This window comes from Orbicella faveolata, unplaced genomic scaffold (assembly GCF_042242905.1).
Source record: "Orbicella faveolata isolate gen_17 unplaced genomic scaffold, um_ofav_v1 contig_35, whole genome shotgun sequence".
Taxonomy (NCBI): Eukaryota; Metazoa; Cnidaria; class Anthozoa; order Scleractinia; family Merulinidae; genus Orbicella; species Orbicella faveolata.
Genome location: NW_028301564.1, coordinates 26,642,476 through 26,657,727, shown reverse-complemented (window position 1 = coordinate 26,657,727; position 15,252 = coordinate 26,642,476). Strand labels below are relative to the sequence as shown.

At 40.0% G+C, this 15,252-nt stretch overlaps 1 protein-coding gene across 2 annotated transcripts; it reads left to right on the top strand.

Annotated features, from left to right (window-relative positions):
* Window positions 1-1,679: 1,679 nt before the first annotated feature.
* LOC110043413 (uncharacterized) lies at window positions 1,680-15,240 on the top strand. Of its 2 annotated transcripts, none has more exons than XM_089272823.1 (18): window positions 1,680-1,913; window positions 3,775-3,835; window positions 4,008-4,042; window positions 4,186-4,244; window positions 4,793-4,909; window positions 5,362-5,402; window positions 5,502-5,543; window positions 7,168-7,354; window positions 7,673-7,762; window positions 8,162-8,346; window positions 9,164-9,269; window positions 9,378-9,443; window positions 10,257-10,361; window positions 10,432-10,541; window positions 11,169-11,289; window positions 11,855-11,920; window positions 12,212-12,286; window positions 12,674-15,240. In XM_089272823.1, exons 1-18 carry the CDS (start codon window positions 1,865-1,867, stop codon window positions 14,138-14,140), a joined length of 2,982 nt encoding a protein of 993 aa, XP_089128949.1. In that variant the 5' UTR covers window positions 1,680-1,864; the 3' UTR covers window positions 14,141-15,240. The 2 variants fall into 2 exon arrangements, with proteins under 2 accessions (XP_089128949.1, XP_089128948.1); XM_089272822.1 differs by having other exon boundaries at window positions 3,772-3,835.
* The last annotated feature ends 12 nt before the right edge of the window (window positions 15,241-15,252 follow it).

Below are 15,252 nucleotides of genomic sequence, written 5' to 3'. Positions count from 1 at the left end.
AACGTGGGATCTACGGAGAAGTCCGGTAAGTACGTAGTCTCCGCAGTCGTTGCTTGGGGTCGTCAGTCGTCACGCAATGCCTCGTTGCGTGATGATCCCAAACAATAGCTCTGGAGGACACTAGCGGGGTCGGGGTCTGCTTGTGCTCTAGCTGCTGCTGTACCTGGTTATATTAATTATCTTATATAGCAATTCAGTATTCTTCTATATCCCGGAGATATACCCAAGTGCTCAATATACCCGCCGAGGAGATCCACAAAAATATAAAAGCCCCAAGCCCAAATTAAAATACAGAAACGTGAGCCTTTGGTTACCCCAAATCTGAATGCTGAGGGGGAGGGGGAGATGGGCACTGCAAGAAGAAGAGTTAAAACTGCATAGCGCCTTGAACTAAATGGGCAGTGAAAAACGGTTTTTTACTAAGTTCCTTTTTTAGCACGACTAAACCACGTGAATACAAATGACTGATCTACGCGGTTTGCATTATTGACTAGCCTGCGAGGAGGCTCAACTTTTTGCGCGGAAAGATAGCCTCTTCCAGGCGTTCATTTAGTTGGGGCGTAGCGCGAAAAACGGCGAGCGAAAAACTAGGGGAGAAGCGCGGCAAGAGGAAGCTTTCAGTCAGCTTTTTTCGCCGCGCTTCTCCTTGGGCTATTTTGTCGCTAGCTGTTTTTCGGGTTGGTGCTGGTGGGTCCCAACTGATCGTCTGGAAGAGGCTAGCTGAAAGAGCCTGCTTGCAGTCTAATTATTGGCCGGAATCAGTTTTGAGGGCTGCTTAACACGTCCGTCTTTTGTCTTTTCTAGCGAAAGCGGCGTTCTTAGAGGCGGCGTGGCCGAGTGGTTTAGGGCGCTGGATTTGAAATCTGGAGGTCCCTGGGGGTGTCTGGAAAACCCGAATAGCGAATAGCGAATAGTCGCGAATAGCGAATAGCGAATAGCTAATAGTGCGAATAGTGCGAATACATGTAGTCTCGAATAGTGCGAATAGTGGTGAACAGTCTCGAATAGTGGCGAATAGCGGCAATTAGTGGTAAATCGTAGCAAATAGGGTACCTAGTATCTCGCAGTCAACCTCACAGCAACGTAGGATGGGATTTTCCAGCTAAAAAGCACAGACGCTTATCAGGACAAAAGGTGTTTCTAAAAAAGCGTAAGTACGTCTTTGTTAGGTTATCCTTGTGTTTTCTGTTTTCTTAATGTCAGCGATGGGCAGCCCTAGCCTGAGTCCGGAGAAGAAAAGGTAATAAATTCACTGAAATTCTGTTGCTTATTTGGATACCTAAGTTACTTGACGCAGAATATTAGATCTAAAGCGGTGACTATTGGCGACTATTCATCACTATTCCCCACTTTTCGCGACCGTTTCCCACTATTCGCACTATTCGAGACTATTCGCACTATTCGGGACTATTCGCTATTCGCTATTCGCTATTCGCTATTTCCAGACACCCGGTCCCTGGTTCAAATCCTCTGCCCTAGTTCAACTCCTCGACCGCCTTGTGTAAATAACCAACTGGTCAGCCTCCCTGTTTGCAATATTTGTTTGTTTATTTACAGTGTCCCCAATTAGCGCAATAGTGCTAAATACATTTGACACTTAAATGAAGTTATTATATTACCTCGTTCCCAGGAAAACGATCTGATGTTGGTCCCTGGGAACGACACTTTGCCTCCAGTCCAAATATGGTGACGTCATTTGGATATGCTTGAGTGACTTCAACCAAAATGACGTCTGCTAATGGCGGGAACAGTTTAGCAAGCTGAAAATATCAGGGTTTTTACCAGCGAAAATGTGGTAGAATGGTAAATAATCTAATACCAGAAGGAAGATAAATGCCTAAGTGTTCCACTTGCAAGATTTGGTATGGGTTCGAAGGCAAAAAAGGATAGAAGGAGCGTCGACATTCTCGACGGTAAGACCTCGCCTCCGTTTGTCGCTGCGAGCATTTGTTCTGTAATTTATGCAAGGATGAAGGATCTTTTCGGCCGCAATGTAAGGCGTGATATTGAACGATTTGTACTTTGCCCTCGCCTGGCTTACGCTTATATAGCTTTGAACTTAACATTAGCGAGATTCTGCAGTATTTAGAGCCAATTCTGGAATCCTCGTTGTACACAAAGGCTCCGTAAAGCGAAAGCTTTGGCGCCCTTGAATTCGTGACTGAAATGCTCTTGTGCGAAAATATATTCATATCCCCAAGGTTCTGTTGTATCTCCAATCGAGGAAATAATATCGGGGGACATATGCTGAACGAAACCTAATCACATTGGCATTGAATTCGGACTCGCAGATGCCGATCGGTGTAATTCCACGGTCACTGAACAACGTTTCGTACGGTTTGCGTGTTTTGGTATTGTTTGTTATCGGGTTTCAAACCATGTGATTTAACTGGGGAGCGTATGTATTATTTATAAGATTTAGTTTTTGCCTAAAAATGTTTTCCTTCCCGCGCTTTGGTGCCACCAGTTTGGCTCTGTGGATTTCCTTCTAGGTAACTAAATTCTACCTCGCATATTTTACATTGTACATTTGTGGTGAAGCTTTCTGATCGGATGTTGTGAATCAAATTATGCGACTTGCGTAATTTCCTGGAGGCAGTACATAATCGAAATTATAGACTTGATTATACGGCTATATATTCCCTAAGTGAAGTATGTGAAGGTCATACATAGCCGCCATAACTTTGTCAAATGAAATTGTTACTTTCAGTGTCTTCGACACGGCATATAATCAGGGTTTAAAGGTCTAACATCTTAGGAGTTCCATCTGAGCGTAATCTCCTCTCATTTCCTCCTTCAGTTTCGTTGATTGCGTTACACTATACGATCTAGTATCAATTTACAAGTATTGTTCAAATATATTCAGTGCATTTCTAAATAGTTCTAGGTAGTATTTTGTTATATACCAAGAAAATATAGCTCTTTGGTGATCATGTGCTGAACTCTCCACACCTGTGTGACTGATTATGTACTGATTTATTGAGGTAGAGTTCCATGCTGGTCACTCCAGGGTGTCTTGTTCGTTTTTTTTTTTTTAATGACAGGTCTACTGTTGTGGCCTCTAGCATATATTTAGTGTCGGGACAGAGCATCAGGTTTTTTCAAAGGGTAGTGAGAAAAAAGCCTGAATATCTTTAACTGCTTGAATTTTCTTGATTTCAGCTCATGATTTTTAATATTCCTTGAAGGGGGTTGTTCACACTAGTTTTGCTTTTCTCTCTTCAATTTCATGATGTTAAGTGAATCAAAAATCAGATATTCATTTCTACAAATTATTCTTAGCTATGTAACAATGAGTAAGACTTTGTTTGCTTTGTGACAGTGATCATCTGTTTGAGGGTAATCATGAAAAGGCCTGCCATTGGTGACTGACTGAAGATGACTTCCACTCAAGTTATAGAAATGTCAGTCTGCAGCAGTAATCCATTTCAGGATTACCCTCACTCTGTCAATTACACTTAACCAGCTGGTTTATTATGGTTTTCCACAATTTTAGCAGGAAGGTTATTGATTTTTAAGGGCAAGCAAATCTTTTTGAACTGAACTTCTTTGTAAGAAAAAGTTTCTTGAAGATCGTTAAATCGTATGGATAAAATTGGCCTTTAAGCTGGTCACTTCGCCCAGTGCCCAGTCCTTATATCTAAGCCACTGACTGAACACAATCATATACTTGTTGGTTCTAACCATTTTGTAAATAATGTTTAGATGTATACACCAGCCTGTATAACAGAAAGGTTATTTATGTTGTACATACATTGCTTTTCTTCTTAGAAGATGATGAAGTGGATTTAGATAAAAAAGCAAGCAAGAAAGCCAAGCAAGGAGACGTGAAAGGGTGATTATGGTTTTGAAAGCTTGTATCCAATCAATTTTTATGTCCCTTAATACTTCTGACAAAATGTCTCACTGAAAAGTGAACAAAAAATGGAAGGAAAAAACAGTGTCTGTGTATTTACAATTTTCATTATCGACATATTAAGCTTATGGCTGTCTCTGCTATTAAACAGGCTGCTGAATTCAATTATTGCTGATGAGATTAAAGGTGAGCCTTAAATAAAATTAATTCTTAAACCTTGTGCATTGCTTTGTAGTTTTCTCTTTTGATGGAGAAAAGAGTACATGTACATGGCTTAGTTACCTTTGCCACCAGTTAACATGATATCAATAATTTTATTTCTTTCACAGGATCTTCTCGTCCTCCATCTCCTGCCAGTTTTTCTCTTGAGGGTCGCAAACCTGCAGAGGTAAGTTGTAGATTAATTGCATTTCTGAACATGCAGTTCTTAATTAAATGAGAGTGTAATTTTCATAGTGATGAAAACTTTATAGGGCCCTTGATCAGTTTGAATGAGGTAAACTAATGCACCAAAAGTGTGCCATTTACACTTCTAAAGTGGATATCAAAACTTTCCTAGGCAAGTGGTAACTTTCATCTCAAGAGCTGCCGGGAGTTGAAAGATGAGAGTTGTTTGAAAATTGTTTAGTATCACAGCAAGAGTCTGCAAGTATGGGCTAAATGAAATAAAACTCTCCAGATGCATTGCTAGAAAAAAGTGCCCCCCTGTTACAGGCAAGTGACTTTTCATGTTCACTTGGATGGTCAAGAATCCAAGGAAGTTGTCAAAATAAAAAAAAGTAGGCTAAGACTTGCCCAGGGCAAGCTGGAATTCAAGTTATTGTGAGCCCTGCAGGTGTGCATGTGATTGTTTTCAGAACCTGAGTAAGTAAACAAACAGATGTTTAATGATCTACATGTATTTAATTTTGCCTTTGTTATTTGTTACCATTTCAGATATTTCGCACTGATTTGATTAGTGCCATGAAATTACCAGACCATCAGAATTTAAGTCCAGAGAACTACATAACTATCACAGATCAGTGGAGACAGGAATGGGAGCGGGGAGTACAGGTAATGTAACTCCTCAAAATGAATTCTTTTCACCTCATTCAATGAATTTCTCTAAATGTTTGTAACAGGAGTTTGGTAACTAGTACATTAAGATAATATCTCCTATTTGATTTGATTTTTTGTTTATTTGTTATTCTCAGTACAATTGTTATTGTCAAAGATTTCTACATTGTGTAACTTGACAACTTCTACATGTACATGTAGAAGTAATTTTTTGAATCAACAATTAAAGCTTTCAGTGACGTGTTTTGGAGAACTGCAATCAAAGTTACATCCGAAGAGACACAATTCTGTACATTTGATGAGACGCAATTCTCTTAAAAAAGAAATTATCTGTTTTTCCAGAAGCAGTTGTCTTCGGTTCCTGGTATAATAAACTTAACCCAAACCATACAAAATCAAGTTTTGTTTGTGATTTCTTTTGAACATAATATCTTTTTTCTTTGTTTCAGGTACCTGTTAATCCAGAAGGTGTTTTTCAACCATCTTTCAGGTGAGTGATTTATCCTTGATTACTTGTTTTTCCGTGTGGTTGTTGATCATTTGAGCTTTGAAAGTCACTAATGTGATTTTGTCTTTTCTCTATATACAGACCAGTGGAACCATTGTTCAAGAGGACAGTGAACTTTAAACTGTATGTAGCTTCTCCCAATCCCGAAACAAAAATAGTAACTTTCACTAATAAAGGGATAAAAGTTGATATGTTTGCCATGTTTCTTAGATGTTACAGTCAAACTCACAAAATCATGAACACCTGAAATATGTCTGGAATGTTTATAGAGTCCTAAAGTGTGACGTCACAAAAAATTAAATTTGAGAAATTATGGGATTTGGCACCATTTTCAAATAGAGCGTCCCTAATAAAGGGTTCTTGCCAAAAATTACCTCTTAATTGTAATTCCCAGCCGAAATATAAAGGATGAAAATTTGGTACAGCTCCATATAAATCTCTCTCATTTTGAGTCAGTTCTAAACTGAAGAAACTGAAACAAATTTTGAAGGGTTTGTATGGGATGCTATCAAACTTTGATCCCTTATATCTTTATCGGGAATTGCAATTCAGAGCTAATCTTTTGGATGAGGGCATCTTTTAGGATCCTCTACAAGAATATGACATCATATCCCATAAAGGGAAGGTGAAGGTGTACTGATGAGTTTCCATCAGTCACAGAACAGATTTGTTTCGTTTCAAAAGGTCTCAAAATATATCCTCCATTTTGGTTATACAAGACATTAGATAATTCATTGCTGTGTACAAGCTATTTGAACACTAGCAAAGAGGGTTTGGGATATTTTTAACATGAAAAAACTATTTTCACAAAGCAATGTGCCGGGACAATGCGACTGGGGGCCGTTGAATCACTCAAGCGCGAACGATCCAAATCAGTGCTATCATTATTTTGTTTCATTATTTAGATAATGACGAAAAGCGACGAGTGATATTGATGAAAATGGAAGTCTCCATTATATTTTGTAATATGTGAATCAAAGTGCAAATTTACTTTGAGAAGGGTCAGCGTAAAATTTAGGTGTTTACTCTTTGCTACAACTAATTCCAAAATTAGCAAACATTTGCATTTATCGTCATCAATATTTCCAGGTGTTTAGATCACCGAATCACCAGGCCCAAGGGATTGTAATTATTTGCTAAAATAAATTGAGTCCCTAGTTTAACCAAAGATGATACCAGGGTTAGTGAAACCTCCAAAATTTTAAATTTTTATTCATCCCTATTTATAGCTTTGTCAAATTAACTGTCGCTTCACTTTGGTAACTGTACACATCAGCAGGATTCTTGTTTTCCAAAATCCCTCAAACTAAGTACTGGATGTAGTTCTCAATACAGTTATTTAGACTTTCAGTAATATGTAAAGACAGACAGTGTATCTTGGGACAAAGCAAAAACCCAAACTATATTTATAGTTCCGTGATCAATGCAATACATCAGTTTTCTGTGGTTTCTGTGATTGATGATCTCACTCATGATTGGTTATACACAATAAACATTCCAGACATATTTTATGTTCGATGTTGTTCGGTGTTGTGAGTTTGACTGTAAGTGAATCAGAAAGTCATTTCTGCAAATTACTTTTAGCTATGTATGTAAAGATGAATAAGACTTTGTTTGTTTTCTTGTATTTCTTTGTTTTTAGCTATGTGTTTGTAATAGTAAATTGTCTGCAATGCAGGACATTATTTTGTTGTTGTTTTTTTTGTACACGTTTATGTGTGGATCATTCTTGTGCTGTTTTCAACAGACCAAGCAAATTCCTTAGTACTCCAACTAAAGCCAGAGGAAGACCACCAGGTTCAAAGTGTCCCTATGACTTAGGAAGAATGGATGTGGAGTGGCTTACAAGTTTAAACAAGTCACAGCAAAACAAGGGTTTGATGGAGTTAGAAGAGGCTGTTTTGGAAAAGGCTCTGGCGTACATTGAAAACAAGGTATCTTCCAATTAGAAGAATGCACAGTCATGCAGTTGTTAGAGAAAGAAATTATTGATGAGGTGCTATTAGTTTAAATTCTTGTAAACTACAGCTGAAATCTCACAAAAATTATCCCAAATTATAAAAAATTATCCCAACATTTAGCTAACAGAGACAGCTATGGTACAAAAAAAAAAAAAAATCAGAAAACCATGATCTTGGGAGACTTAACTGAAGTATTCTACTCTTCAAGTCAGCTCAAGTAGATCTTTTGTATCGCTGAAGCCAGATACTTGAAGTCAACTTTTGTGATAATGAATGTGAATTTTATCCTAGTGTTATGACAACATGGGGCATGCTATAGTCACTCAAGAAGGCCTTAGTATAGAATATGATGAGGATGTGTGCTGTGATGTCTGCCAATCTGTAAGTTCTTTGTATATACTTTGTACTGTAAGTAATTGTATTAATAGAAACAAGGAGAAGTAATTTTTTGGTTCATTTCTGTCAAGATTACTACCAGAAGCTCTGGAAGGTACTGGGTTGTTAGATTTGGGCTGAACCCCCCCTCCCCCCTCCTTGCCCCATCGCCAACAACAACAACAAACATACAAACAAACAATAGAGCCCAGCTATCTTGAACACAATCCCATCAGTTGGAAATCATATATACTTTCAACACTGTTATTGGTATCGGTTCCTGTCACTTGTCATCTAAAATCTTTAGCACAGTATAATAGTGATCCTGATTCCCTGTGCTCTATGAGTTCTTTAATCAAGATTTTTAAAACAACTGCTCCATGTATGTGTTCTCTGTTTTTACAGCCTGATAGTGAGGAAACCAATGAGATGGTGTTCTGTGATGCCTGTGACATCTGTGTTCACCAGGCCTGTTATGGCATCCAGAACATTCCAGCTGGTAGCTGGCTTTGTCATCCATGTCGTAAGGGCATCAAAAATTCTCCCTGTGTTCTATGCCCTCTTTCTGGTGGTGCAATGAAAAGGACTAAGTAAGTTATGGAGATTGTATGTATTCAAAGCCAGTTTTGTATTATCTGTTGCTTTTTCTTGTTTGGGAAAGACATAATAAGTCCTCAAGTCCAGGGTTTGATTTTCATGCCATTAATGCTCGTGTTTTACTGCTGTAGCTCACGTGTTTGCTGTAGCTGTAGCTCACATGTGTAGCTCACATGTTTTATTTTTATCTTAGTTATTTTACTATTATAAGCAGGTTCACATCAGCCTTTTGGCTGCCAATTCAATATTGTTCATTCAATCTTGTAATTATAAACCTGCTCTAACAAATAAAGGATTGATTGATTGATTGATTAATTGACATTAGCCTTCAAAAAAAATCTCAGTTAACTTGTCTAGGAAAACCATGTGGTTGATCAAAAGAAAGTCTGTTTACAGAGACAGGAATGTGAAATTTTATACTGAGTCCAATTGGACTGTTAACTAGAGCGTACAGAGCAAGGCTGTGATTTACTCTGTAAGAAAAATTATGAGAGTTTTTCCAGTCGCCCAAAGGCAAAAGTCAGTCGCCTATGGTACCTGGTGACTTCTATAGCACAGCCCTGCAAAGAAATCCTGATTTTTCAAACCTCCTGGTAACTTGAACCAAAAGTCAATTCCCTCCCTTAGTCAAACACTGTAATTTTACCCTTGTTATACCAATCTACCTGCTTTTTCTAACCAATGTTCATTTCCATTGGTGGTTTGAAAACTTGGGATACCATTATCTTCCATTGAGTTCCTCTGTATCATTTGAGTATGTGTATCATCTTTGTTTATACCCTGATTAACTTTTGGTCAAATTGTGTTTAGAAATGGCAAGGGCTGGGTTCATGTCAGTTGTGCTCTGTGGATTCCTGAAGTTGGGTTTGGAAATGTTCCCAAGATGGAACCTGTCACAAGGATTGAAAATATTCCTGTAAGTTAAAAACATTACTTTTGATTGAGGAAATATTCCTTTTGATGATTTCTAACTTATCCCTGTCTTGTAAAGGCTAAATTTGTTCATCTCACTGTTTATTAACAGGCCAGCAGGTGGAATCTAGTGTGCTCATTATGCCGTGAGAAGGTTGGAGCCTGTATCCAATGCACAGTGAGTACAAACCAATGACTGACCGACAGAGTGATTGCTGAGCTCCTTATACCTTCCTTGCAAATTGTCTAGTTTACACCAAGTATTTCTTATAAATATTGCAACTACAGTTGAACCTCTGGTTGCAACCACCTCTTGTAAGTGACCACCTCTCCTCAGCGACCAGTTTAGCAGAATACCAAGAGTTTCCCAGTCCAATCACTATATTTGGAATCTCTTGTAAGCGACCACCTCATGTGAGCAACCACGACCACTTTTAGAGCTAAAAGTTCAAAATTTTCTTTTGTGTTTAACATCCTGTTAGCAACCACTTGACAGATAATAGAGAGGAAATTGAATCATAAGGTGTAACAGTATTGTATTCCTGGGTAGTACAACAGACAGAAATTTCTTAGTGGGGAGGACCGGAGTGTTTATTTTTTCTCGAAATTGACTTTTCACATGAATGGTGCATAGGGCAAGTCTCTGCAATTATATTCTAATGAGGCAAAATTTGGACCCAATTTGTCTAAACTCTTGTAGGCAACCACCTTCTGTAAGTGACCACCTAGGCTTGACATTTTGGCTGGTTGCTTACAGAGGTTTGACTGTATTTCAATGTGCCCTCCATTTAGCATGAGTAGACATAACCCCCATCACCTGCTCAATTCATACTTGTTAGGATAGCTTTGCAATGCGATGTAGGGCCATGCAGTCCTTATATGAGACAAGCCATAAATCAAAGAATTTACTCTGTAGTAATATGTTGGAGATAACCCGTGAATTTTCTTCTAAACATTAACGCATTTTCTTTCTGTGCTTTTTGCTTTGAAGGTCAAAAGTTGTGTTACAGCTTTCCACGTAACATGTGGGTTTAAACATGGCCTTGAAATGAGGACTGTTTTGGATGATAATGCCACAGATGGTGTTAGGCACATTGTAAGTATTCTCTTTCAACATGCGCTTGCTCAGTGGCTTGTTAACTCACTTCATTATTATTCTTATGCAGAGTTATTGTACCAAGCATAGTCACAAGTCCAGATCGCCCAGTAAGAAAACTAAGGAAGAGGATAAAGGAACAACTTCTGCTGAAGATGCAGAGAATTTACGACAAAAGAGGTAACCTCTAAAATGTAGCTGGATCTAAGAAAAGCTACCAGTGATGGTTTGATGTTTTAGAAAAGGACTTGACAAATGATAGAACTACAGTAGGAAGTGAGGATGACTAACAATGGCTAGGATGGAAATGGATTGCAATATGGACAAACTTAAAAATGGAGGCAGAAATCATAGCTAGATAACAGAGAGCCCAACGATAATGGTTTGATTTTGTAGAATAGAGCTCGACAAATGACAGGACCACAGTAGAAAGTGAGGATAAGTAATGATGTCAGGGATGGAAATGGATTACCGTATGAAAAAACTTGAAAACGTCAGACTAAAAAGGAGCTCAGTCACGGTGTTTTGAGTTGTTTTTGCCATGTACACACTTACCTTTAAATTGAAGGAAACCTGAACTTAGTAGTTTACAAAGATAGAAAAACTCCAAACAGGTAACAATAAACCATAGAGGAACAAGGATGATTAAGGACGGAGAAGATTAACATGCATTACAAACGACGAACTTGAAAAATTTAGGCGTAACTTTTCAAGATGCACAAACCGTGATGTAGCCCTTTTAAGTTCTTAAAATACTTGCCGAACAGACGGAATTTTAAATTGTATTTTTTCATTTGCTCTTTGTAGATTGAAACAGATGGAGGAAGAGTTCTACAAGTTTGTCAGCCCTGCTGAGATTGCCAAAGATCTGAACCTTCCCAAAGAACTTGCCACTAAGATCCACAAGTTTTGGGCGCTTAAGAGAAAGGTATTGTATATCCCAGTTAATCGCAAAATAGGTAAAAGTTCGCCACTTGTGTCGGCTTGTGACTTCATCTGGTCATTATTTACATGCAGTCACTTGACTTGCAATGAATTGCACCTGCTTCGATCAGATCAATTTTTTACGCCAGTGGGGGCTCAGTTTACACTGGTTTGCCATTTAACCAAAGTTTCTGTAGCCTTGTTCTCAATCGTATTTCGCTAGGCTAGAGCTTGGCTGTTTTGGCAACCCTAGTACACTTGCAGATAAAGAAGCGAGTTCTTTTGCCCATCCAAAGGAAGTCTTTACTCAAGTTTTATACAGTTGGACCCCACTAATTCGAACTCGGTTACCACGAATTCCCCGTTATCTCGAACTCAAAAACTATTTCCCCTGGATTTGCCCTTAAGTCATTTTCTATCGACTATTTCCTAGGGGCTATTTCGAACTATTTTTTCGTTTCCCCTGAGAGTTTGAAATAGCGAGATTCAACTGTATTGCAAAATTGCGTCCACTTGCCCCTCCGTATCACCAGAGTTAAAAAGAAAAACCAAACTTTTGTTTCTGTTAGGCTCAGGATGATGTCCCTCTGCTTCCACCAACTCTTCAACAACAGGAGAAGCTGTCAGGAAAACAGGTGGGTGAAGTTATCAAAGGGTGCTAGGTCACAGTATTTTAGGTAGGTCCGTGCAACTATGAAGTCTAATTGGCGGTCTTTGATTGGTTATAGTTGGTGTGGTGCCCTAATATACACGTACTTAGATAAAAACCTCAAATCAAATTTAAATTAAATTATCGTAATATGAGTGCCTCCTTAAATTGTGGAAATTTTAGAGCTTGATGGAAGAAAACTCTGAAATGACTACTTCGAGACCGCTCATTCCCGTTGAATGGACACTTGTTACATTGTTTATTGTGTTATTTTCAGGGTGCTGTAAATTCTTCCAGCAATCTTCAGGCTCAGCTAGAGCGAATCGTGAAACTGAGGTGTAACCTGGAGAAGGTGAGACTTCTAGATCAATCAGTCGGTCAGTCAGTCAATGACTTTGTCAGAATCTATAGCCGAGGGTAAAGACTCTTTACTAATTGGGGACACTTAAAAAATTATAGAATACGTTGATCAACGTATTTCAGTTCCTTTGATTATAACGAATTAATGCTAGAACTTTCTGTGGACTGAATTCTTGCACAGTTGCTGTTTCATTTTAGTAACTACACCACCGCACGTTTCGATCCCCTAGAGATTCCCCCCTAGAGAATTTTTCAGCTAAATTTGCGCCCTGTTCCCGGAAGAATTCGGAAAAACAGGTCATTTAGCCCACCAGACCCTGCACTTTTATTGGTTTAATATTTGCACGTATTGTACTTAGACACACTTTCCACTTTGCAGTTACGTAACCTGTGCTACATGGTTACCAAGCGAGAAAAGATGCGCCGTGAGTTATACCGAGCTCGTGAGGAAGTCTTCTGGCAGGAGCACGCGGTGATGACAGACGAGTCATGCGACATGGACGAGGAGGCACTTCACTGGGTACTCGCCATGTGTAAAGACAACTTCAGTAGCGACGGCAGCTTGCCTGCCGCCGGTGAAGGCGGCGGCTGCGGTAGCGTGGCGGAGTCGCTCTCCTCTAGAATAAGCAGTACGATGGAGTCTTCCAGTACTTCCAGCAGTTCAGGAGACTGTTCCAGTACAGAGCACAATTCAGAGGGAGGGGATGGTGACCCTGATAGCAGGGGTAGGGCTGTTGATGAAGTAGTCAACATTGTAGAAGAGGTCCTAGTCTCGTCACCAGCGAGGAGAACTCGCAGAAACAGCCACCTTGTGACACAATCTTCCTCGTCCAGCCAGTCGGCAGATTCAGCAGCTGGCTCTAGTAAAGAACTGGAAAGCATAACGAATAGTGATAATGAAACCACGAGAAGAAAACGAACTCGGACTAAGACTCTAAGCTTTAGTGAAACAAGCGCCACCGCGCCCAAGCGTGTACTGCGGAACACGATAACTGAGTTGGAAGAAACTACTGTGGGACATGACAGTCATCAGCAAGGTGCCTCTGAGAAACCACAGAGACGCCGGAGGCGACACTTTTCATTTCCAAATGCTGTGAAGGAATCGAAAGAGGAAAGCGATAAAGAAACAGTCGAGAATTCTGAAGAAGAGAGGCAGAATTCTGACGCAGTGTCGCGTGAAACGCGCGGGCGATTCTCTCGGTCAGTGAAGGCCAGCAAGAAACCGGAAACAGCTGAGACCGGAGGTGAAGACGACCCAACGGTGAAACCGGAAGTTGACGATGAGAGTCGAAAAGAAAACGACCCGCTCAGACCAGAAAACGTGGTTGAACTTGAGGAGACTGGAAAGACCGTCAAACGGAAACGCTCTAAAAGCACATCAGCAATGGAAGATAACACTAGAAATAAACAGGCGCGAATAACGGACTACGTACGGCGAAGATCTCCTGGCCGAAAAGAACCGAGGTCCCCTAGATCACCGAGAACAAGAGCAAACAGTCAAAACAACGATTCTGAAGAACACGATCAAGGTAAAACCGACGCAGATGTAGATTCAAATTCCAAACGCGTACCCGCGCCAAGGTCGTTTAGTAACGGAAGAGAGACTACAAGTGACAAGTCATGTCCTCATTGTAAACTTCAGCACGATAAACTGTCCAAGTGTAGCTGGCGCTGTAAGGAAGGCAGCCACACGGCAGAGTGTGAGGATAACTGGAACAGAAGAGAACTTAGGGTGCGAACCTTTCAATCACCCAAGTCTCGCGCGAGATGTTCTCATGTAGTCTCCACTAAGCCTCATTGTTGTAGTAGTCTAATGACTAAGTTTTGTCACGCAACAGTTACATGAGTAAGGCAGTCTTTATTTATTTGTCGGTTGAGGTGAGATCTGGGGTAGCACGGATGATGAGACGTTTTTCTTCACACTTAATAGGCTGATTTAGCAACAGGACGGGAACGTCAGATGACGACTGCAGGGCGCGCGGAATAACCTGGATTCTGTTCTAATTTGACCATATTTGGGTATTTGTACTGCGCGCGCCGTTGTCAAGTGACGTTCCCGTTCTCTTGCTAAATCAGCCTAATATTCGTCCCCTCTACGAGAGACATCGCGAAATTCCATACTGAGACACAGTGCTACAGAGAGCCTGCAAAGAGAGAAATCAGCAGTCACACCTGGCAGAGTTCACACACCCTAGAACCAAATAAATAAAGACTGGGTACGAGTCTGGATCAGGTCGGCTAAGAGAGAATGCTGGGAAGGGTTAGTGAGTGTAATCAAAATTGACCTGGAAGTGTTCTAGCTTCTTTCTTTTCTACTGAATTGCAGAGTTAAAAGAAATTTTCAATATTTTTTTTAAACTTGTGTAGAATATTGTTTGGTTGGTAATATAGGTTAGATCTTGCCCTCTTCCCGGAAGTACTTATTGTAGTTAAAATATTTAGAGTTTTAGTCTTTATCTAGCCATTTCTCGTCCAAGTTAAGTAGAAACTATGTGATTTTGGATATCGTCCAGATTTTGGTCCTTGTCTTTACTCCAGTTCTTATTTTCTTTCTCCTGAGCAACCACAGGTAACCCAGCTATTAGTTTGTTCGGTATTTGTCGATAGTCAGGATGGTTCACATAGAACCTGAACACCATTTCTTCCTAGTTTTTACCCTCGGCAGGTAGTTCTTCAGTGTAGGTTTTATCACTGGTGTACCTGTGGTAAAGCTAACGTTCCCGCCTGAGCGGCTTGAGTTACGCTTGTTGCATAACGTTTCGTTACGTCGCAGCGACGCAGTGTTACAAGGCGCGCTACATCAAGCGCGTTGTTAACGAACTCGAATAGAGCTTGGTCGCAAGAAAAGGTGCTTCGTTCGGATTGGATTTATTTGCCATCACTTTGCAGCTGGGTTTGGGTTTGGTCTGTTTGTTGTGTCAAAGAATAAATTTTCTGTTAATACTTGCTGACTGGACT